Source organism: Canis lupus, chromosome 29 (assembly GCF_048164855.1).
Source record: "Canis lupus baileyi chromosome 29, mCanLup2.hap1, whole genome shotgun sequence".
NCBI lineage: Eukaryota > Metazoa > Chordata > Mammalia > Carnivora > Canidae > Canis > Canis lupus.
The window spans coordinates 30,497,917-30,521,103 of NC_132866.1; the positions used below are offsets into that span (position 1 = coordinate 30,497,917).

Sequence of the window (23,187 nt, forward strand, 5' to 3'; positions counted from 1 at the left end):
CCACAGAACACAACTGCCCCCCAGCCCCACCCTGCATCTCTGCTTTAGCTTAGGCTGGTCTGCCTAACCAAGCCCCTCCTCGCTTCCATCTTTGAGGCTCCACTCTCCAGTGCTCATAAGCGTCCAGCAGGAGAGTGTTTCTTAATGCCTGTCCCACCCAAAGCCCGGAAAGGGGCAGCCTCAAATCCTGTGTGATCAGGCCCTGCACCTGCAGCCTGTACCTGGGTGGTCCCGTGACCCAGAGAAGCCAATCCCACAGGCTGCCAGAACTCAGCATTGGTGTGCTCAGTCATGGAACAAGCGGATGAGTAAGAGGAGAAGGCTGGGTCTACAGAGAGGGAAGCCAAGAGCAGATGCTCAGATGAAAGCAGAGAGGCCACCAGCCCCCAAAAGATAGAGCCGCCTCCATTCCTGACTGCTCTCCAGCCCCAGCTCCCAGGAGGCCAGATGCCTTGAGGTGACCCTGCCAGCAAACCCTTTCTCCCTGAGCTAACCTGGAGGGGCCTCTGCTCTGTGTGGAGCCCTATCCATACCAGCCTGGGGAGCCCTGTCCCCTCCTGACAGCCCCAACTGGAGGAGGTGTATACTCAGTAACAAGCAGACTCTGCAAGGGTCACCTCTTTGTCTTCTGGATGGCTAGTAGGTCATATGCCTGTTTCTCTCCCTGGGACCAGAGCTCCTTACTAAGGCCTAGAAGAACAGACAGCTTCAGAGCTATGGATTTCCCTTCTCTCGAGCTACCCCCAGTCTACAGGAGTCAGGAAGGCCTCCACCCAGACAGGTTTTGTCACATTGGACCCCCCATCCTGTGGTTGGAGCTGAGTGGATCAAGCTGGGCCAACTGGATGGGCTCCCCTAGGAACCTGAACTTGGGGCTGGGATAGTTGAGTTCCTCTGAGTATAGCTGGGACTGTTGCGGGAACACTTGGGACTGTCTGGGCTGTGGAGAGAGAGGAAGACCAAAGAGACACACAGTTGAGGTAAACAGATTCTAAAGAGGTTTTCCCAATTCCTGCTTCAGCCAGGCAGCAATCCTGCTGTAAGGGTCCTAAGCAGCCTCCCCGCCCCCAACCCTATAATAAATCACTTTTTTTGTTTAAGCTAGAATCAGTGGGTTTCTGTTACTCACAATCAAGGGGTCCTAACACAGCTGGGATCTCCCTCATGCTTCTCCAGGAATACAAAGTAGGTGCTTGACAAACAAACTTGCTGAATGAAGGAAAACTGGCCCCAGATCCTGGCTTTCTGATTTCCGCCAAAGGCACCTCCGTGCTCTACAAATACTCCACACATAACATGTGAAACTCAGCCCCAGGCAACTTAAATTAAATGCACTTTCCTTGCCTGAAGTGCATTATAACCTCATTTTAATCTCTTTGGGACAAACCAACACTGAAAGGAAAAGCAAATGGGAGCAGACCAGAGAAAACAGCCTATGGCAGTGCAGACCAGCAAGTCAGACTGGATCCATGATCTCTGTGGTATCTCCATCTATCTCCCCACCAAGATTTCTGTCCCTATACCATGCCCCCAGTCTACCCATGATAACTATCAAAATCTCCAAGAGGTCACAAAGTTTGCACCCCTACTGATGGGTCATCTTATGGCCAGAGGCCACCACAAGGCCAAACCCACAAATCTGAAGGCTCAAAGAAACCCCAGAGGGTCGTCCTACCCAGTGGTTTTCAAACTGTGTGTTCTATAGGACCCCATGACTTCAGTAGAACCTTTTGGGGTTCCAGTCTCCCTGGCATCAACCAGTGCAGTGCCTGTTTGTTATATATACCAGCCTAAGCTCCAAGTGGCAGAGCTAGAAGGGAACTCTGACCCTTGGACTTTTCCCAATGTCCCTCTATCAAGGCTGCCTCTTTAAAGGCTCTCAGGGTTGGGCAGGGCCAGAAGTCAGTCCTGTGTGGGTGAGCACTGGCCATGGAACACAGAGGGGGTAATGAAGACACAACGTGGTGCCCACTAGCCGGTGTGGAGTCTAAGGTCACCCTGGCTACATCGGTGGAAGGGCAATGCTAAGCAACCCAAACGATATGGAGCTGTCCTGATGCTAGTCCTCCGCTATATATAGTTTCTCCCCTGAAATGACCTCATGCAGCGGCAAGGCTTTGTGGTGTGGCAAAACTGACTATGCATCCCCAACTCCAGGGAAGAGAGCTCTGCTGAAGAAACTGGATGGTAAAGAAGAAAAGAGAAGTCTGTGGCCTGGGGGCGGGGAGGTGGCAGGGAGCAAGCTTTATGGACAACTCAGGGGAAATTCTTTCCCTTGACCCCCGGGAGCAAATGGGAGACTCCTGTGCAGAGGGTACTGAAACTGAGTCCCAATGCTACATCGGAGGCTTCAATCCAGCCTGTTCACAGATAGCGGGTACCTGAAGCCCGTCTTTCATCTGTACCCCACATGCAGGAACCAGCAGAGCCCCCCCTCCTTTGATCTAAACTCTATTTGAGACCTTCCCTAACCTTGGTGTACACAGCTCACTTAATTCTGCTGCCTAAAAAAATACAAAAGGAAGGAAGGATGAACACCAAATGGGAATGGGGACTCTCACGGGGTGGTGGGAGTGTGCAGGAGACTTTCTTCTTTGGGCTTTCTGGCATTGTTCACACTTTATACTTAAACACAACTTCTACAATAAGGAAAATCCTATTACTTGCTTCTCTCCAATCTGCACGCCTTACCTAAATCACTAACTCTTCTGCAACTCTCCTCACTCACCCTTCATAACTGCCCTATCCCATCTCAACTCTTAAGTGTCTCGTATTGCCTTGGTCTCTGCTTGTCTACACTATGTCTTGCTGAAGATCGTACCATATCTTTGTCTTTGCTCCCTCCCCAGACTAACCAGAAGCCATCATGCATGATGAGACATAGAGGGATAATGTGTACACAGGTATGAAGCAAGATGGAGAGAAAAACAGGAGAAATGGAGTCAGATTTCCTGTTTATGATACCAGCTCCACCTCTGACTATGCAGGATAGACCACAGACCAGTGGCTTGGCCTCCCTGAACCAGTTCCTCCAGCCAAATTCCTTATTAGTGCCAATTCTCTTCTGCTAAAGGGAAGGAAAGATTCTGAACATGTCTGCCAACTCCACAGCTTTTGAAAAAGGGATCATTTCATCTCTAAAACTGAGAAGTCCCAGACCCAGCCTATAAAAGAGATCCCCATCCATCTATGCCTAAACTAGCACTGGACTATGGAGAACAGGGCCAGTAGGCTGAAATCTCTCCTTGGACACTTCCTGTGGGCCAGAGGCCCTGGCATAGACAAATGCCCAATGGGTGGTACAGTCAAAAGTGGTAGGCTGAGCATCTCTGCCTAAGGCTGCAGTAAAAGTACTTGAGGGTCAGCAATAAACCAGACACCCAGGCCCTGGATCTTCCATGGGACACACGTCACAGCAGGACAGAGCTAGGCTCAGCTTCAAACAGGAGGGGTGGGCTGCAGATGAAAGGGCCCAGTGTGGCTCTCCTTTTGCCCATTAACTCCCATCCTGTTCCTCAGGGAGAGGCCTCGGATAACAGTACATACACTACACCATGTGGATGTTTAGAAAATCATCTGGGGCCTTATAAAAAGCCATAGTAGCAGTAAGTTCCCAGCCACGTAAGGCCTCCCTTCTCAGCAGCCAATTCTGGGCCAGGCCACAAAGAGGACTATCACACTGGGCAAGACCCAGGTGAGCTCTGGTTCCATGAACACAATACGACAGCACAAAGGAAGGAGGGCAAAGAGCAAACAGAGACATAGGGACATAAACTCCCTGTGCAGAGCATCACCAGCTCCCTGGGGACCCTTGGCACTGTGTGCCATAGATCTGCCAATGAGGGTGTGGCCAGATGGAAACAGGTTTGGGAAAAATGAAACCCAATCACAGAAGCTCCAGTACTGTTGAGTCCATCACACTGTGAACTCCTTGGGGAAGGAATCAACTCTTCCTCCTGTGCCTGGCACCTAACCCAGTGCCTGGGACAGGTACTGAATATTTGGAGGAAGTTTCCCAAAGTGCTTAAGATATAGGTCCTGGGATACATAGTGCTTAAGATATAGATCCTAGGATTCAAATAGCAGTTCCCCCACTTTTGTGGGCAAGGGTCTTAACCTTCTTAAGTCTCAGTTTCCTCCTTTGGAAATGGAGGTAATTATGCCTACCTTATAGGTCTGATGTGAAAATGGAAGATGCTGGTGCCAAACACCTGGTAGGGTATTTAATGCATGCATGGGAAATTAATAAATGGTACTGATTTCAACGATGATAACAAATGCTACTTATTCAGTAATGTCGTGAGGTCCTGAGAAACGAAAAAGCCCATGCCACATGACAGTCTATTTGGGGGGAACACAGCGCATTCACTAAGTAAAAAAATCATTGCCATGTGTGGATATCCTATATTACGGAGGTCAGTATGACCTGTTTTGCAGACACTGCGGGGGGCAGAAGAGAGGGGGAAGAGGGGACAAATGCATGAAGGTTTTGTTGTCCTATGAAGTACACTTCCTGGCACATTCAGGATGTGTAGTGTAAGAACAGGCAGAAGTAGATGATTTGCTAGTCATGGGTGGCAATGACGTCAATAAACCAGCTATACCTGTTTAGGGTCCAGTGAGCCCTCAGCTGAAACTGACAATGAGGTAGGTACTGCATGGAAGGCACGCTGAGCTGGGAATCTGTGACAGTGGTCTAGAATCCCAAATCTTCCATTTCTCACTGTGTGACCCTGCACACAATAGTATCACTGAGCTTCTCTCCTAAAATGAGGACCGTCTCTTAGAGAGTTATTAGGAAGACTAGATGAGATATGTGTAAAGTACCTACTGCAGTACCTGCCACACAGTTGGTGTTTAATAAATAATAGTATGTAATAACTATAAAACAATTATTTTTTAATCTAGTTGGAGGGGGCTGTGTATCAGATGCAGAAAAGTGGCTCTGCTGTAGATGTTGATCATTTTCCAAGAAAATTCATGAAGGAGGTGTCTACAGTTGACCAAGTGTATTAGAAAAATGTGCCAGGCTCCAGGAAGGAAGCCCAGAGGACCCAGAGATGTTCTGACAAGCTAAAGATGAGCCATAGCAAGCTGAGGGCACTCCCCAGCCTTGACCTACCAAGCAAGATATGTTTGTATCTGTTTTGAGATAGCTCAGAATAGTAGCCACTGGGTGTTACTGGAATCAGCAGGAGTATATGTGTGTGTGTGGGGGGGGGTGCAGGGAGGGCTGATGCAAGAGATTTGTAACTAACAAGAGTTCTCAAGTTTTCCTGAAAGGTTCACATTTTTCAAAAGGAAGCTAGATTCAAGGCTATCTCTACAATAATATCACTCTTGCACAACTTGTTTCCGATTTGCTTTTCTGAATAAATGAGTGGAATTACAAGAATGGTAGATAACCAGGGTATACAGTGGAAGCTAGGTCTTGCATATGAACTTCACTGGCCTGCATCTCAACTTGGGGCAGGGGAGAGAGGAAGGTTGGGGACAACTGGCTTAAATATAGTGCCACACACGGTGATAATAGTAACTGCAATTTACTGAGTACTTTAATATGTCCCAGCCTATTCTTTTTTTTTTTTCATATATTTTTTAATTGGAGTTGAATTTGCCAACATATAGTATAACACCCAGTGCTCATCCTGTCAAGTGCCCCCTTCAGTGCCCATCACCCAGTCACCCTGTCCCCCTACCCACCACCCCTTCCACTACCCCTTGTTCATTTTCCAGAGTTAGGAGTCTCTCATGTTCTGTCACCCTAATATTTCCCAGGCACCATTCTAAGGACACTATGTGCATTAACTCATTTAATCCTCATGACAGCTCTACAGAGCAGGTACTATTATCTTCATTTTACAGATGAGGAAAGTGAGGCCCAAACATCCAAAACAACTTGCCCAAGGTTACATAGTTAATGAACTGGAGTAGTTGGAATAATAAACTGCAAATGGATACTAAATAACAAAATACTTGTCATATTGTCCTAATTATCTGCTACCAAAAGAAAAAAACTGGTATCTTGTTGTCCTGTTTGGAAGATTCTAAATTTTGCAAATCAAAAGAAATTCATGGCCTGGGTGGCTCAGTCAGTTAAGCAGCTGACTCTTGGTTTCCGCCCAGTTTGTGATCTCAGGGTTGTGTGAGATGGCTCCCTGCTTAGCGCGGAGTCTGCTTTGGATTCTCTCCCTCTGCCCCTCCCCAACTCTTATGCGTGTGTGTGTGTGTGTGTGTGTGTGTGTGTGCGCGTGCGCACGCATGCCCATGCTCTCTTTCTGTAAAAGAAATAAATCTTTTAAAAAATTCATTCATTCATTCATTCATTCATGGTCAGCCCTTGTTATACACTCTGACTCCAGGGGAAGGGCCAGAGTTTGGCCCAAAGCAGATTTTCCTAGTGGGGGCAGGGGAGGCTACATTCTGCTCTTCCCAACACTCTGGGCTGACCAAGAGTCAGTGGAATACAAATTCCCAAAGTAACCATGAACTTGGCTTTGGTTATTGCCATTAACAAACAACCCGTTGCCATTATTCATTAAGGATCTGTTGTGAGTGGGCACTGTGCTGATCACTTCACACACATCACCACTTGTGTGATGGAGTCCTTGACTACCCTAAGTGGCCCTACTCTTGTTCTCATTTTATAGATGTGGAAACTGCCTCTGACCTGAAAGCAGTGGAGCCGTCACCTACTATGGCTTCTACCGCTCTACCACTTAGTTGTCAATAATCTTGGGCAGTTTGGCAACCTCACTAAATCTCAGTATCCTCACCCATAAAATGGGGAGAAAATTATTCCTGCCCTGCCCACCTAAGAAGATGGTTGTGGGAAATAAAATCATATATAATATGTGTGAAAGTGCTTTAAAAATGGCAAGACACTGAACAAAGCAAGAAATCATTAGTCTTATTAATAACAAACAGTGACACCTGATCCAGCAAGCAGTTTGCTAATATGACTCCGCTGCCTCTTTTCCCTTGGGCATTGGGAATAATTCAAAATCTGCAGAGCCAGAGCACTCTTTTCTTCAAGTCCCTGGCATCTAAGAGTTGGAAAGTGGAAGTTCATTCTGGGAGAAGAAGGAACTAACAATGATATTTGCCTTCTACCTGTATGTCTCTTTAGGAATGCAATTTGGCGGAGATCCCTGGGTGGCTCAGCGGTTTAGCACCTGCGTTCGGACCAGGGCATGATCCCGGAGTCCCGGGATTGAGTCCCACATCGGGCTCCCTGCATGGAGCCTCCTCCCCTCTGCCTGTGTGTCTGTCTCTCTCTCATGAATAAATAAAATTTTTTTAAAAAAGGAATGCAATTTGGCTGAGTTCTACTGCTTCCAGCACACTCAACCCTCAAACAACATTCAACACATATTTACTGAGCATCTACTAAGTGCCAAGCACTTGATCCAGGACAATGGACTTATGTGGCTCCTAGGTGTAGAGGTTCTAGTTTAGCGGTTGGGAAATTAAAGGAGGTGGCAACAGCATCAAGAAGGGAGCAGAGTGGCTACAGTCCTTGGAGCTTTGCAGGCTTTAGAGCAGACTTCCAGCTTCTTCTCATGGGGTGGGGGGAGAAAGAGAGCACAATAGAATGAGCTCTGAGCACTAGAATTTGAGTCAAACTACTTAAGATGAGCTCTAGCACTGCCTCTCCTCAGCCTCGTGACCTCCAGCAATCAATTTACTCTCCTGACCATCATCTTTCCCATATGTAAAATGGGTAGAAATGTTCCCATAGGTACAATGAGGACAATCAAATGAGATGATTGTCTGAATGGGCCTAGTGAGGTGCCTAAAGATGCTCAATAATAATAAACTCACTTTAAACACAAAAATCATGTGTTCTCTTCCTCCTATCCGGGGAAGATAAACTATACAAGGACCAAAAAGCTCATGCTCTGAAGTTAGACCACTTGGGTTCCTGTCCTGGCTCTGCAGTTTACAACCTGCATGGCCTTAGGCAGGAGACACTACCTTTCTAGGGCTCAATTTCTTCATCTGTAAAACGGTGATAATAGTGTCCAATAGTGTCCTCACAGTTGTGAGGATGAGCCAAGATACTGCGCGTGATGCTCCTGGCACACGGTAAACACCAAGCAAAGGTGAGCTACTGCCAACTGTATCTCTTCCAGCCCTAAAAACAACAAAACTCTGAGTCCTCTAAGATCTAGGCTGCTTGGTGACTGGCTGGCTGCCTAGGCTCGAACTCTGGTGCCAGGCTCCCTGAGAAGACAGGTACAAATGAGGAGCCATCCTTGTCCCCCTCTCCCCATACCCTGCAGGAGATGCTCCACCCCCTTTCCTGACAATAAGGGATATTGAGTTGAGGGGCCTGGGGCTGGTTGGAGGTATGAATGCATACTGAGCTTGGGCCCTCTTCCATGTGAGCTCAGTAAGCAGGGAGACCTTGTCCCCATCAGAGAGAAGCACATGGCTTTGAGTAGCAAACTCATCACGTCACCATGTCACTGTCACTCCTTACTTTTTACTCAACCCTACATGCTCCCATCTGAACCACAGTTCTGAATCTCTCACACGCAAAAGAGCTAAAAAAAAAAAAAAAATTGGTGCTCACTCCATGTTAAGACAGTGTTAACATTCTCTAGGAGCTAGATGAATTATAACAACACAGACCTGCTTCATTTAACTGGAAGCCCCATCCATCCATCCATCCATCCATCCATCCATCCATCTCACCATCCATTGACCACCTAGTTAGAAACCCAGAGGCAAGCCAAATTCTGACTGACCAGAAAAGGTGTCACAGAATCCACCCACAGGAGCTCCCGTACTTCCCTCCTTGGAGGGCCCCTTAGGCTTCACTAAGAGCTCATCTGCTCTTTCTCTAGGTACAATTCTAACAATCCCAGCTGTTTCCCCCAGGAAATGGGAGGGGCTGCTATTTGAACCCAGTAGATGGACTCTCAAGAAATGACCTCTATGATCAGGTGTCACTTCATACCCAATAGGATAGCTATTATCAAAAACAAGCAGGGGAGCCTGGGTGGTGGCTCAGTCAGTTAAACGTCTGCCTTCGGCTGAGGTCATGATCTTGGGATCCTGGGATTGAGCCCCGTATCAGGCTCCATGCTCAGTGGAGAGCCTGCTTGTCCCCTCTCCTTCTGCCCTTCCCCCTGGCTTGTGTGCTCTCTCTCCCTCTCTCTCAAATAAAGAAAATCTTTTAAAAAACAAGCAAATAAAATAAAAATCATAATATAACAAATATTATTGGTGAGAACATGAAGAAATTGGAACCCTAATCCATTGCTGGGGGAATGTACAGCCCATTGGTACAGCCGCTGAGGAAAATAGTATGGCAATTCCTTAAAAAGTTATACATAGAATGAAAATATGATCTGGCAATTCTACTTCTGGATATCTACACAAAAGAACTAAAAGGAGGCACTCAAACAGATTTGTACACCCATGTTCACAGGAGCATTATTCACAATAGCCAAAAAGTAGAAGCAGCCTGAGTGCCCACTTACAGATGAATGAACAAAATGTGGTATAGACATATAATGGAAATTATTCAGCATTAAAAAGGAAGGGAATTCTAACATGTGCTACATCATGGAAGAATCCTGAAGATAGTACACTAAGTGAAATAAGAAGTTAAAATATTGCTTCATTCCACTTATATGAGGTACTTGGAGGGGTCAAATTCAGAGAGAAAGGGAGTAGTATGGAAGTTGCCAGGGGCTGAGGGAGGGAAGAATGAGGAGTCTGCGTTTAATGGGGACAGAGTTTCAATTAAGAAAGATGAAAAAGTTGGTAGAGATGGATGGTGTGATGGCTGCACAGCAACGTGAGTATACTTACTGTACAGAACTATATATCTGAGTGTATGATGTTAGGTATATCTAACCACATTTTTTTAAAGTGGGGAAATAAAAATAAGAAGTGACTGCTACCGGGCAGAAGACAGATTATAGGTGGAAATGTGAAACCTGAAAGCACAACAGCCATTTAGTTTGGGGCCCACTGCCCTGCAGTCCCAGAAGCCCAGAGGCCTCACACTGTCACAAGCATAGTAACTCATCAGGCAGGATGCTGTTCTCATTCAGAGCCCAGAACAGGAATCCAGAACCTCCCCACCCCAATGCTACTTAAGACCTCGAGGCTGGACACTGTGGAGAATGGGGTCTCTCTCAGCAATCTCCTTCTGTTTGCCACCAGTTCACCTTTCTTTCAGAAATAAAGGCTTTTGACAGAAAGAAGCTTTTGTGATACCCATCTCCACCAATACAGGTATGAACTCAACAGCCCTGAGTCGCAACAGCCCTGAGTTGCAAAGAGGTTATCATCCATTTCAGAAAGACTCCCATCCAAAAATAGTTTTTAAACATTTCTTTTATAGTTTTGCTCTTTTAAAAAACAGTAAGCTTCAATGGTCTTGTGGGGAAAATCACTGGCTATGGTTTTTGTGTGTAAAAATCCTGTGGCTAGGATAATAGAAACTTTATAAGTTCACAAAATCTCCTTTTATCCAGGATCTCACTTGATTCTTAAAACCTCTCTGGGAGGTGGGTAGGGTAGCAGTCATCCCACTGCATGAACCGGGAAACTGAGGCTCAGATAGATCAAAGTCACACACACAATTAGGAAGAAGCAGAGAACCAAGGCCTTGTTTTCCATCAATGCCAGATGAGGATCTGGGTTGGGACCTCATATGTAAGCAGATCATCCAGTCATGAAAGTAATTTTTAAAAAAGTGTTAGTTTATTTTATCCCCATAACATCTTTCTGAAGTAAAGTGAAATTATCATTTTTTAGAAGTAGAGGATCAGCTGAACACAAACAAATGACTTGCCCAAGATCACCACTCAAGAAAGGGGCAGAGGGACTAGACCTCTTCTCTTTTGAATACACTTGACCTTGAGTACTTCCCTACAATGTCTTGACCCTGACACATTCAAAATTTAAAGGAACTCATGCAGTTTTTATATAGGTTGTACCACATTTCTGTGAACTCGGCAGGGAGTAGATATACCTTTATTCTCTTTTTAATAGCTGGAAAAGAAAAAGAGGTTAAAGAAAACTTTAAGTTCCTTTCAGCTCTGAAATTCTATGATTCTAAAAATTCCTCAGCAAGTTGCTTGGTAGAGAGAGGCCTAGAATCCACAGCATCCTCCTTCCTGCTCCCCAGTCTATTAGACCACCTCATCCCTGCCCCTTGAGTTGATGATGACAAATACCATGTGTATCTAGGAGATGCATTAAATGACATAAAATGTCAAGAAAGTGCCATAGCGGGCAGCCCGGGTGGCTCAGCGGTTTAGCGCCTGCCTTTGGCCCAGGGTGTGATCCTGGAAACCCGGGATCGAGTCCCGCGTCGGGCTCCCGGCGTGGAGCCTGCTTCTCCCTCCGCCTGTGTCTATGCCATTCTCTATGTTTATCATAAATAAATAAGTAAATCTTTTTTTTAAAAAAGATTTTATTTATTTATTCATGAGAGACAACACAGAGAGAGAGAGGCAGAGACACAGGCGGAGGGAGAAGCAGGCTCCACGCCGGGAGCCCGACGCGGGACTCGATCCCGGGTTTCCAGGATCACACCCTGGGCCAAAGGCAGGCGCTAAACCGCTGAGCCACCCAGGGATCCCAATAAATAAAATCTTTAAAAAAAATGTAAAAAGTCAGACATCTTAAAAAAAAAAGAAAAGAAAGAAAGCGTCATTGCCTGTTTAGAACCCTAACAGAGGACTTGATGCTGCTCTGCTGTTACAGCTCATGTCTCCTAGCAAGAGACTCCCAAACCAGAGGGAATTATATCCCAGGTACTTGAGACCTTACCCAAGCCTGCGGTGAGAGAGAAGCCAGTCTCAGAAACAGAACAGCACTGTGAAATTGCTGCTTAAGTCTCCTTATTAGATATGTGCCCTAATACCCACCTAATATGAGAGAGCACTCAGGTTGCTCATTCCTGCTTTTCCATAGACCTTCCCAACTCAGTTAGATACACTAGCTTCATCCAACAAGGACTTACTAGGCACCTACTGTATGTGAGGCACTACTTTATGTATCAGGGAGCAAATAAATAAAAATTTCTGACTGCACAAGGTAGGGGAGGCAGCTGATGCCAGTTGATGGTGAGTGCCATGGAGAAAAATAAAACAGGAAAGGCAGGTAGATAATGCTGACAGCAAGTAGTACTGCGAAGGGGACTGGTTTTTCAAAGGATAGCCTGGAAGGCCTTGACTGAGGAGGAATGTTTGAGGGGATGTGGAGGAGGTGAGGTAGACAGGAATGGACCCATTCAGGTATCAGAGGATGGAATAGGCGATGAAGAACAAGAGATAGCTTAAAGGTAACTGGTGAAATCATATCACATCTTGTAGACCCACGCAAGGACTCTGAATGAGACAGGGAGCAAAGAAGTAACAAAATCTGACTTACAGTTTACAGCATCACTCTGGCTGCTGTGATGACAACAGTCTGTCGGGAGACAAGGGAGGAAGCAGGAAGGTCAGTTAAGAGGCCCATGGCAGCTTAGACCAGGGCTAAAGCAGTGAAGATGATGAGACTCAAGGTTCTGAATATATTTAGGGCAAAGCCAATAGGACCTATTGATTAAATGGATGTAGGATTGAGAGAAAGAGGAGGTGTCAGAGGTGACTACAGTTTTGGGGGCTCAGGCAACCTGGAAGGATGAAATCACCATTAACTGAGACAGAAAGACTTTGGGAGGAACAAGGGTGGGGGCACAGGTTCCTTTGGTTTTGGACATGTTAAACTAGGAAGGCTTTTAGACGCCAAATGTGGTGAGTATCGGCAGAATTTACAAGGTTGGAATTGAAAAGTATGCACTGAAATTATCCATGTGGGAGTCACCAGCTATATAGTAATACATGATTGTATGTATTATCATAGAGAATTTCCATGTACGATCATGTGTAATTTGTATGAATACATGTCTATTATCCCCCCCCCCCCAAACTGTAAGCTCCATGTGGCCAAGGATCATGTCTGTTCACAGCCAGCAAGGTACCTGGCACTCAGTAAATATTTACTGGGCAAATGGAGAAGTTGCCCAATTACTCCCTCAAGAATAGCCACAGCAACCCACACAATGAGAAGCAAACTCTCTTGCAACCACAGCGCCAAGCCCAACCAGCTCAAAACAGGGCCCTGGGTCTGTCCATACGGGGCTTGAGATTCCAGAATGTAAGTGATATGCCTGGCACATCATAGAATCAGATATTTGGGTTTCAGCCCTGCCACATTCTCACAGGGTGGAGCCAGGCAAGAGACCTGCCTGTTCTACTACCTCTCTTTCTCCCTGGGTGGAGGGTGGGGGGTGGAGGGATGGCTGCTATGTACTGGGTGGTGGGAGCCCCCCCAAATAAGTAAATCCCCAAGTATTCTCTAAAGCATGTAAGGACCACCCAACACCTGAAGAAGGAACATAGGCCATACATTATGAGTAATAGTTAAAAAATAAAAAAGAATTATAATCACAAACCTCCTAGCTGACATAAGATGGCCTGACCAATGGGTGTAATGTCTCTGCTTTACCTGCCAAATGACTAGGAAGACAGAACTAAGGCCAAAGGGTAACATAACAAGGTATAAGATTTCAACTCAATAACTTTACAGTTTTGAACAGCTGTCTTTGTGAAGATGATGAAACAGTGCTGATCTTGTACAATCCTGTCCCTATCCATGATACTGAAAGTGTGACCTGAGAGAGGTTTTTGAGGACTTGCCCAGGGTCACCCTGCTACTGTCCCAGGACTAGAACTCAGGTTCTAGCTCTCTATTGATGATTTCTTCCTATTACCCCAGTGGCAAAGGAAAGGTAAGAGTTACCAAGGGAGCTGGAGAGTTTTAGGCATTAGTGTTACAACATCAAACTATGTCTTTGTCAAAGGGTAACCTGCAGATGTTACAGGAATGCCAGGTGCACGCTGTGAAGTTAAGGAGGATCCCTTCCTTCATACCAAACTTGTCATCCTAGAGAGTCCCTCTTGGCTTTGGACTTTATGAATAAAGCTATTCATAGGGGGACCTACAGAATTGAAAAAATGATACACTAGCAGGTTAAAAAAAATGCAGATATATACTTCAGTAAAATGTTTACGTGAAAAATTCAGACACTAGGATGCAGTTAGGTTAATGCTCTAAAATCGGCAAATATTGGGTGCTTCCTCTGTTCAAGTCAGTGTGCTAAATGCTGACTGTGTGTGTGTGCGTGCACCTGCATGTGTGTATCTGTATGGCTATATAAGCGGGTGTGAGAGACAAATACATAAGGATAGGACAGAACCCAGGTCTTCAAGGCTTGCAGGATAGGTGCTGATACAAGACTATAAACATCAAAGAAATGACTAATTATGTGGAGTAGATAATTGTTAAGTAAATGGCATAATGTGTCTGCAGTTCTCCTCAGAAGGGGAGGATTTGGAATTGTCAGGCAAGGTGCTTCTAGAAAGATATGGGATTTGAGGCAAACCTTGAAAGGAAGAAAGGAAAGGAAAAAAAAAAAAAAAAAAAGGAAGAAAGGCTCTTGATAAGGGGAAAATGGCAATGGAGCAAACACTGGTGGCCTTAATAAAGGGAAAAGAAAAAAAATCATGCCTTTAAAAAGGACCCGACCAAACTGGACAGCCTTGAAAGTTAAAGTTCCTACAGAAGCGGAGAAGTGCAAAAAGATTTCTAAACAGGCATGTGGCTGGCTCAGCCAGTAGAGCACGCAACTCTTAATCTTGCAGTTGTGAGTTCGAGCCCCATTCTGGGTGTAGAATTTACTTTAAAAAAAAAAAAAAGTTTCTGTTTAAAAAAAAGATTTCTAAACATAGAATTATAGGATTCAAAAAAAGTTAATTTGACAAACATCTTCTGGGGGTAGGGTGGTAGGGTGCACAGTGTGCAGACATCAGATGAGTGACCGAAGATGAACTTGCTTTTGGTGGGGAACTAACTTTAGCCAGGGAGGTGGGGTAGACTTGAGATGACAAGGGAGTGAAGCAGAGTGGAAGGAGCAGGTTTGTATGGCTTCCCAAGGAAGAACCAGCAGGTCGCAGTGGCTGACTGGCTGAGAGGCAGAGAAAGCCAGCAGAGAGACATCTCCAAAGTATGACGTTAGGCAGCTTCAAGAATGGAAGAGTAAAGGGAAGCTGGCTGAAGGGAGAGATGCAGAGCTTGGTTTTAGAAGTGCTGACTCTAATGATAACTATATCAGCGTGTCCAGTGGGCTTTTACTGATGTGAGTCTGGAATTTGACAGGTAATAGCTGAAGATACAGTATAGGGGTCTCCCCCAGTGGACAGAGTTGTGGGACTGAGTATGATTTCTCTGGAAAGGTGTATGGGGGGTGGGGGGAGTCAAGCTGAACCATGGGTGTGCGCACATCTAGGACGCGATGTGATGGTGAACAGTGATCAGAGGAAAAAAGCAGGATAGTCTATTGCCAAGAAGGGAAGAGCTTCAAGCACGAGAGGATCGGCACCAGCGAAAAATGCTACAAAATCAATCATGTGGACTGAGCACATAAATAATAAGTATTTGGCGGGCAAATGAATGAATGAACGAAGGAAAGCCCTTGGGTTTGAGAATCAACTTTCCTCAGTCAGAATGGCCAGGGTTGCCAAAAGGTTTTTTTCAATGTTAAATTTTACCTCGTCCCTCCACCCCCCGAAAAACATTTTTCTTCTTCCACAAGTCATCCTGTCCACCACACAGACATCCTTCTCTGCTTCCCGCACATTTGCCCTCATCTTCCTTCCCAGTTTCCACAACCCAAGCAACACACCTTCAGTGTCAAAGGAGGCCGGAAATTCCAACTAGAGTTTCCACTTCATTAACAACCATGGCTGTGGCCCCTCTTACATAAAGGGATATGTGGCAACTGGGTGGATGAGGAGACTGCGTAGTAGCCCCAGCTGCACTGCTAACTCGCTGTGTGGCTTTGGGCAAGTGGTTTAACCTCTCTGGATCTGGGCTTCTACACAGACAGGAGGAGGAGTTAGGTCTATCTGGACTCCAGACGAGTTTGAAGGTCCCTTTCAACTCTGAAGTATACGATTTTTATCATTCTCAGAAGGTCCTTGCAACACCCTCCGAGAAGGAAGTGAGTACAAGACCCGGGGAAACGAACGCCAGACCTCTTCCCAGGGCGAAGCGCCAGTATAGGAGGAGTGTACCGAGAAAGTGAGAAGGCGCTGCCCAGCCCCTGCGGATCACCAGGGAGCAGATCCCATCCCCAGGCTGGGAAGGATCCCAGCAACCCCCAGCGATTCCCACCCCGCACCCCACCTTCTCTAGACTCCAGACAGCCGGGAGGCTCTAAAAAGCCTTGCGGGAGAAATAAAGATTTCTTTCCCAGAGTCCTGCGCTGCTTTTGCCAGTTGGATTCCGGCAGACACGATCTGCAGCCGGATAATGACACAGACAGTCTTCGGAAAAGCGACAGTTCTCGCTCGCTCCGAGTGCTGGGGACGCTGGCTCCCCGCGCCGTGCCCCGACGGGCCAGCCTCCGACCCCAGCCCGGCTGCCAGGCCAGCGGCGCCCCCGTCCCGGGCCCCGCTCCTCTCCGCCGGCCCCGCCGCGGTCTGCAAACATTTCCTGCCCCCGCCCCCGCCCCCGCCCCCCCTCGGAGCTTCCCAGTTGGAGCGAGTTGGGCTCGCAGCCGGGTCAGGGCTCGCAGTTGCCCCAACTCCGCTCCCCCCGCCACCAGGGCTGGGGAGCGGGCCCCCGTCTGGCTACGTAGCAGCCACTGGGAGACCCAGGCGCCGGGAGCCGTGGGAGGTCGCTTGGGCAGCCCGGGGCTGAGGCGAGGAGGGGGACAACTGGCGAGGCGCGCGTGGCCCCGCTCCCTCCCTCTCGTTACCTGCTCGCTTGCGGGGGTGTCCCGGGGCGGCCGGCCTCTCCCGGCGCTGTCTCCCCACGCAGTTGCCCATGCTGGCTCTTCAGCCGGGCCCCATGCACGGGAGGCGGCGGGCTTGTCGGCGGCTCAGAGCTCCTGTCCCGGACCGCGGCGTCCCGGGTCAACGGCTCCCGCCTCCCAACATCGGGCGCTCCCGGATCTCCCCCCGGGGGCGCGCTCGGCCCGGGCGCCGGCTTCGCCACAAACTTTGCGGGCGAGGGGAGAGGGAGGTGGCCGATTCCTCAGCACAGTCCCAGGTGGCCGGGCCAGGGGGGCCCGCGACGGTGCCCGGCCGGAGACCAGCTCCGCTGGAGGGGCGGAGAGAGGGGGCGGGCACCGCCGCAGCTACTCCCTGCTAGCTCGGGGCTCCCAGCTGGGGCCGGCCCCCCAGAGGCTGTCACTCACCTGCCTAACCCCGCCCCAGCCCGGCCCAGCTCCCCGCCGCCCGCCCGCGGTGCCCGCGCCTCCGCCGCCGCCCGCCCCAGGTGCGCATGTGACCGGCGGCACCGCCCCCTCGGACCGGGCCTGGTTTTCTCATTGGCTTCCTCCAGGTGTGTACCGCCCCCTGGCCCCACCCGGCCAGGTGACCGGCCAGGTGACCGCCCAGCCGCCCGTCTCCCGGGTAGCCGGGCCGGGAATCATTCGCCCTCAACGGCCCCCGGCTGCGTGCCCGGCAGCCGCCTCCCCGGCCCGCGCCACCGCCCAGGCCCCAAGCCCCGCCCCCCAGGGAGGGACCGTCCCAGCCCTCCCTGGAGCTGGAGCTGCCTGGCCGGGGGCCGGCAGGCACGTGATCCACGGACAGCCCCGCCTCTTTCGCCTTCGCCAGGCGATTGGCCCAGGGGGCGCGTGCGCTCAGAGGCCCGTCCCGTGCCGCCGCCCACTTCCCCTCCCGCGGTCTCTGGTTCGCGTCATGGCCGCCGCCGCCGCTCTGGAGGCGGTGGCGCCTACGGGCGCGCTGTGGGGCCTCGTGCACGACTTCGTCATGGGTCAGCAGGAGGGCCCCGCTGACCAAGTGGCTGCAGGTACGGCGGACGGCGCCGCGCGGCTTCCGCATGGGGCGGACCAGAGGGAGCGGCCTCAGGACGGCCGCCGGGCAGGAAGGGAGTGAGGGACGGCGGTGACTTTGAGAGATTGGTCTGGGGCTGGTTGTGAACACCGCGTGCTTGGGAGTCGCTTGCATCCTCCTTCAGGCGCCTCCACGCTCCTCATCTCGGCAGTCACTCTGCGCCAGCTGGGGTTAGAGTCCTCACCGGGGCGCAGATGAGGAGACTGGAGCCGGGAAAGGGCGAGAGTCGCACATCTGGCAGGAGGGGGGGGCAGGCTGGGACTCAGACTCGGGCCGTCCAGCCCAGAACCTGGTTCTCCCGCCGCGAAACCACGTCGTCTGGCGGAGGTTAACGTGAGAAGCAGCGTCTTCGGCGGCGTCAGCCGGAGTCCCGCGGCATGTTGGGAGTGGCCGCGCGGCGCGGCCTCTGACTGGCTGACTTGGAGAGAGGAGGGGAGAAGCCATCGGGGTGGGGGTGGGGGTGAGGGGAGGGTTTGAGACGTCCCGCGGACGCCCCTTAAGACGTTCTATCTCGTTTCTTGGTAAAGTTCTTGGTTAAGTTGCTTCATGACTTTTTTTTATGTGGTGTTTGTTTTTATCTTTCCCCCAGATCATCAGTTTCCCGCTTTTGACCAGTTCAGGGACCTCATAGTTCTCACGGCTTATCTAAGATTTGAATAAAACAAATTCCAGATTTCCTTGGGAGTCAGAGACTTCAGTCTTTCAGAAAAAAAGAAAACGCTGAGTGTTAGGAGGCGTTCAGACTTAAGTAATGGAATACGAAATCTCTTGAATACAAATGAGTTTTGTCTCTGGAGATTTTGTGTGCTTGGGAAAAAGTAAAAGACCTTGCTTTTGAAAATTGAACATATTAAAAAAGAAAACTGAACATATTAACTTTTAGAATATGTGAGAAATGAATAAAGTGAATGTGAGAAAGTATACAGTGAACCTTAGCAGTTCCACTTTCATGCAGTCATCCCACCATTGTTGAACACATACTATTCTCCAAACACGATACAAAGCAATAGGAATATAAATACAGATTAGACTAGATCTGTGCCCACCAGGAACTTCTATTGTGGTGGGAGAGACAACCATGCAAACAGTTTTACCACACCATAAAATGGGCTGTATGGGGTATGTGCAAGGTGGCAAGGAAGCATCAAAGAGCAAAAGCCTGATGCTGTTATGCAACCAAATTTAACTTCTTACAGCTTTATAAAGTATAGTGTGTTATCAATGCCATTTCCCTCAGTGTTTTTTATTATGAAAAATTTCTGGGACGCCTGGGTGGCTCAGCAGTTGAGCCTCTGCCCTCGGCTCAGGGCACGATCCCGGGGTCTTGGGGTCGAGTCCCACATAGGGCTCTTTGCGTGGAGTCTGCTTCTCCCTCTGCCTGTGTATTGGCCTCATGCTCTCTCTCTGTGTCTCTCATGAATAAGTATTTTTTGAAAAAGAAAAATGTCAAACAAAGCAGAGAATTTTGCAACAGGCAGATCTACACACACCACCTAAACTACCATTAACATTTTTTTTTTAAGATTTTATTTATTCATGAGAGATGCAGAGAGAGAGGCAGAGACACAGGCAATGGGAGAAGCAGGCTCCCTGCAAGGAGCCTGATGCAGGACTGGATCCTCGGATCCGGGATCACACCCTGAGCTGAAAGACGTTCAGCTGTTCAACTGCTGAGCCACCCAGGCGTCCCATTAACAGTTTAACTTGCTTTATGGAGTATCTTTCCATCTATTTAAATTGCAGATATCAGTACACTTCCTCCTACATGCTTTGGTAGGCATATTATTAACTAGTTTGTTTATAGCTTATTTTGGTGTACAGTTTATATTCAGTGAAGTGTACAATCTTAAGTGTGACGTTCACTGATTTTGGAAAATGCACATGCCTACCCCCTACTGTTATATCAGTGCCATTTGTAACTATTCTTTCACAATTTATACATTATGAACAATAATTTTGGATTTTTCAAATTCAAAATACACTTGAGAAGACAGCATGGATAAGGACTGCCAAGTTCTTAGAAATACTTTTGTAAAAAAAAAAAAAAAAAAAAAAGAAATACTTCTGTAAAATTTATATTTTTTATGCCTGAAAAAAAATGGCCTAAACTACTGTCTAGTTTAAATTTTACTCAGCTCAACCAAGACTGTTAACACTACTCTTGTAATTTAGCGCTCCTGAATAGGAAAGGAGGTTGGTAGTAACAGGTTAGGATGAAAAGTTTTGGTGAGATAGGATTATGCATAACCTTGGATTCCAGACCTATTGTGTAGGTAATAGAAATCATTGTAGATCCTTGAGCAAGGGAGTCATATAATGAAAGTGAATTTGAGAAGGATTGAATTGGGTATTCTCAATCTGAGATCACAGCCCTAGTTAAGGTTTTGAAGGCTGATAGAGTTTTGAAGCATTCCCAGAATAAGATCTGCTTTCTAGTCCAGCCTGAGTCTAGCTTTGTTAGAGCTAAAGGGACCAGCTTTCTATTCAGCCACTTACAGCAGCAGCCTGTCCTACAAATTGTAAATGCAGAAGGAATACCCTGTGATCACAAAGGCAGCTATGACCGACCTTTAATTTGCACCTTGGCACTGGGGTTTCTGATGAAAGAAGAAAGGTGTCAGATATAAAGGTGCAAGTGATAGAAGAGAAATGACCCAGTAGGCTAAGGGTTAAAGACTTTTCAAAAAATAAAAATAAAAAAATAAAATAAATTAAAAAAAAAAATAAAAGACTTTTCATACTAGAAGTTGCCACTATCTGGCCCCAGCCCTTACTCTTACCAGTCCCTTCCTGGACCTTAAGTGACAGGTGGCTGCCACATTTGCTATTCTCTCAGTGCTTTCCTTCCCAGTTCCTTTCACGATTTACATCTCATCAAAGTTAGACCTTGGATTCAAGGCCCAGCTTGAGTTCTCACTGCCTGCCCCCTAAGTGTTTCCTGATTACTCCAGCCAGACATCATCTCACACTTCAAAATATTTGTGGTATTTTTTTCTCAACCAGTCATTTATTAGACTTGTTAATAACCCCTCACTTAGTAGACTTGTTCAGTAGCTATTTCTGTGTATCTCTCCACATCCTATCATCCTGTGCCTGCCAACCAAGTCACCTGGAGACTAGCATAAGTCAGTATGCAGTAAAAAACTATCTAAGTGAATGGAATGAGAGATGTTGAAGGAGGAATCTGTGGAATTTGAGGCCTAACTAATTACAGGGCTTGAAGGAGAGGGAGGACTCTAAGATGACCCTAAGCTTTTGAGCCTGGGGATGAGCAAAAGAAAAGTTCTTTGTCCAAAAATGGATTTAGGGAGGAAGCTGATTTTGAAAAGAGTGAATTTTGGCCAGTTGATGGATATAAACTTTCTTTCTTTCAGTTATTTGGATTTTTCTTCATTTTGGTCTTTATTGTATTATATTTTCCCACTTTAGTGTGCGACCACTATTCCTGAAACCAAAAGATTGTTAAACAGCAGTAAAACAGTTCTGAGAAAAGTCTGTGGCATCCTCAGCAGAAAAGGTATTTTGAGAGCTTGATTAGAACGGGGTCCTGATTGGGATTTTTCTCTCTCCTGCTCCTTCACATCCTTCCCCCTTCCTTCATTGGCTATTCCTCCAGATTCTCAAGAGGCTGCAGCTCCATCAGACAGAGGTCTGATTGTGCATTCTGTCAGTCTAATATAAATACTTCTTTGAGGACTCCTCTGTACTCCACATGAACTGGTGCCCTGCTGAGAGAAGTGTGGGTAGTTAGAAGGTGCTGGTAGGTCCATTTTTAGAGAGTAAATCTTGGACACACTGGAAAAACTTAGGTCTACTGATGTAGGGAGAGGAACTTACACTTGTTTTTCCTTAATGCCAATGAGACTACTTTTAGGAAAATTAACTCCTTACCTTCTTTTATCCCAAGAGTCCGAGTGCATAATTAACAATACTGCTAGATATTCAGGTATATTTTGTTTGGTAGAATTTATAGTGTTAAGAGAATGAATTACTTAAAGTTAGTGATGGATGGTTCATAAACCCAGGAATTTTGCTCCTTTGTTATGCTAATTCAGTCTGTTTATATCACTATGGTAACCCTGAGCTTGTTGCTCTGTGATTGTTTTAAATGTCTTTCTGCCCCAACAGACTGGGCTCCTTAAGAGTTCTTCCTCTATATTCCTGTCTCCAGGCCTAACCCAGTACCTCATTTATAATAGGTGCTGAATAAATGTTGAGTGAGTAAATGAAAACAAATATTCAGGGGATCCCTGGGTGGCTCAGCGGTTAAGTGTCTATTTTTGGCCCAGGGCGGGATCCTGGAGCCCGGGGATTGAGTCCCAAGTTGGGCTCCCGGCAGGGAGCCTGTCTCTCCCTCTGCCTGTGTCTCTGCCTCTCTCTATGTCTATCATAAATAAAATATTAAAAAAAAAAAGAAAACAAATATTCATGACAATTTTGTTGAAGAATTAGGGAGACACACAATAGGGGGTTATTTGGTTTTGGGAATCAAGAAGGGCTTCACAGGGATCCCTGGGTGGCGCAGCGGTTTGGCGCCTGCCTTTGGCCCAGGGCGCGATCCTGGAGACCCGGGATCGAATCCCACATCGGGCTCCCGGTGCATGGAGCCTGCTTCTCCCTCTGCCTGTGTCTCTGCCTCTCTCTCTCTCTGTAACTATCATAAATAAATAAAAAATTTAAAAAAAAAAAAAAAAAAAAAAAAAGAAGGGCTTCACAAAAGTTGACATTTGAGCTGGATCTTGAAGAATTGAATTTTGACAAGGGCAGAGAGGAAGCATTTCAAACCAAGAGAATGTTTACAGGATTAAGGAATAGAAGAGCTTGATGTGTTGGGACATGTGACTGAATAATAGGATGAAAGGTGAGGCTAGAGATGATTTGGGGGCTAAATTGTGAAGGACATCAAGCCAAGGAGTCAGGTCTTAGGCAGTAAGGAGCAAAAGGAGATTGGCGGGCAGAGAAATAATTGTGCATTTTAGGGCGGTAATTCTAGATAGAATGTGGATGAATTGAAACGGTTTTCAAAAAAATTGAGGTAAAAATCACTTAAACCATTTTAAGTGTACGGGTAATTGGTTTTAACATTCATGATGTTCCATAAACATCACTATCTGAAAGTTCCAGAACATTTTCAGCACCCCAAAAAGCGGAGGATTGTTGCTATATAGTCTGGTTACACGGATGAAAAACATTTCTGGGGCACCTGGGTGGTGCAGTCCGTTGAATGTCAGACTGCCTTTCTGCTCAGGTC

At 47.3% G+C, this 23,187-nt stretch overlaps 2 protein-coding genes and 1 long non-coding RNA gene across 12 annotated transcripts in view; 1 reads left to right on the forward strand and 2 right to left on the reverse strand.

Annotated features, from left to right (window-relative positions):
• The window catches only part of UBTD1 (ubiquitin domain containing 1), a 55,598-nt gene extending 38,317 nt beyond the window's left edge, over positions 1 to 17,281 (reverse strand). Inside the window, exons 1-2 of one of the 2 annotated variants that reach the window (XM_072805808.1) lie at positions 16,835 to 17,281; positions 12,403 to 12,441 (exon numbers count right to left, since the gene is read on the reverse strand). In XM_072805808.1, the coding sequence (XP_072661909.1) occupies positions 12,403 to 12,441; positions 16,835 to 16,904 (109 nt within the window). In that variant the 5' untranslated portion in view covers positions 16,905 to 17,281. The remainder of the gene's footprint in view (positions 1 to 12,402; positions 12,442 to 16,834) is intronic. The other variant, XM_072805809.1, reaches the window with a different exon arrangement.
• A 450-nt stretch (positions 17,282 to 17,731) lies between these two features.
• The window catches only part of MMS19 (MMS19 homolog, cytosolic iron-sulfur assembly component), a 34,750-nt gene continuing 29,294 nt past the window's right edge, over positions 17,732 to 23,187 (forward strand). For 3 of the 8 annotated variants that reach the window (XM_072805790.1, XM_072805793.1, XM_072805791.1), the window contains exon 1: positions 17,733 to 17,892. In XM_072805790.1, the coding sequence (XP_072661891.1) occupies positions 17,781 to 17,892 (112 nt within the window). In that variant the 5' untranslated portion in view covers positions 17,733 to 17,780. Of the gene's footprint in view, positions 17,893 to 21,365; positions 21,454 to 22,072; positions 22,154 to 23,187 lie in introns of those variants that run through there. The other 5 variants (XM_072805794.1, XM_072805796.1, XM_072805795.1 and 2 more) reach the window with 5 other exon arrangements.
• On the reverse strand, positions 20,294 to 22,023 carry LOC140621058 (uncharacterized). 2 transcript variants are annotated; one of them, XR_012020777.1, is made up of 2 exons: positions 21,828 to 22,023; positions 20,294 to 21,661 (listed from the first exon to the last, which is right to left on the reverse strand). It is a non-coding gene; the product is annotated as an uncharacterized lncRNA (long non-coding RNA). The 2 variants fall into 2 exon arrangements; XR_012020778.1 differs by having other exon boundaries at positions 20,294 to 21,664.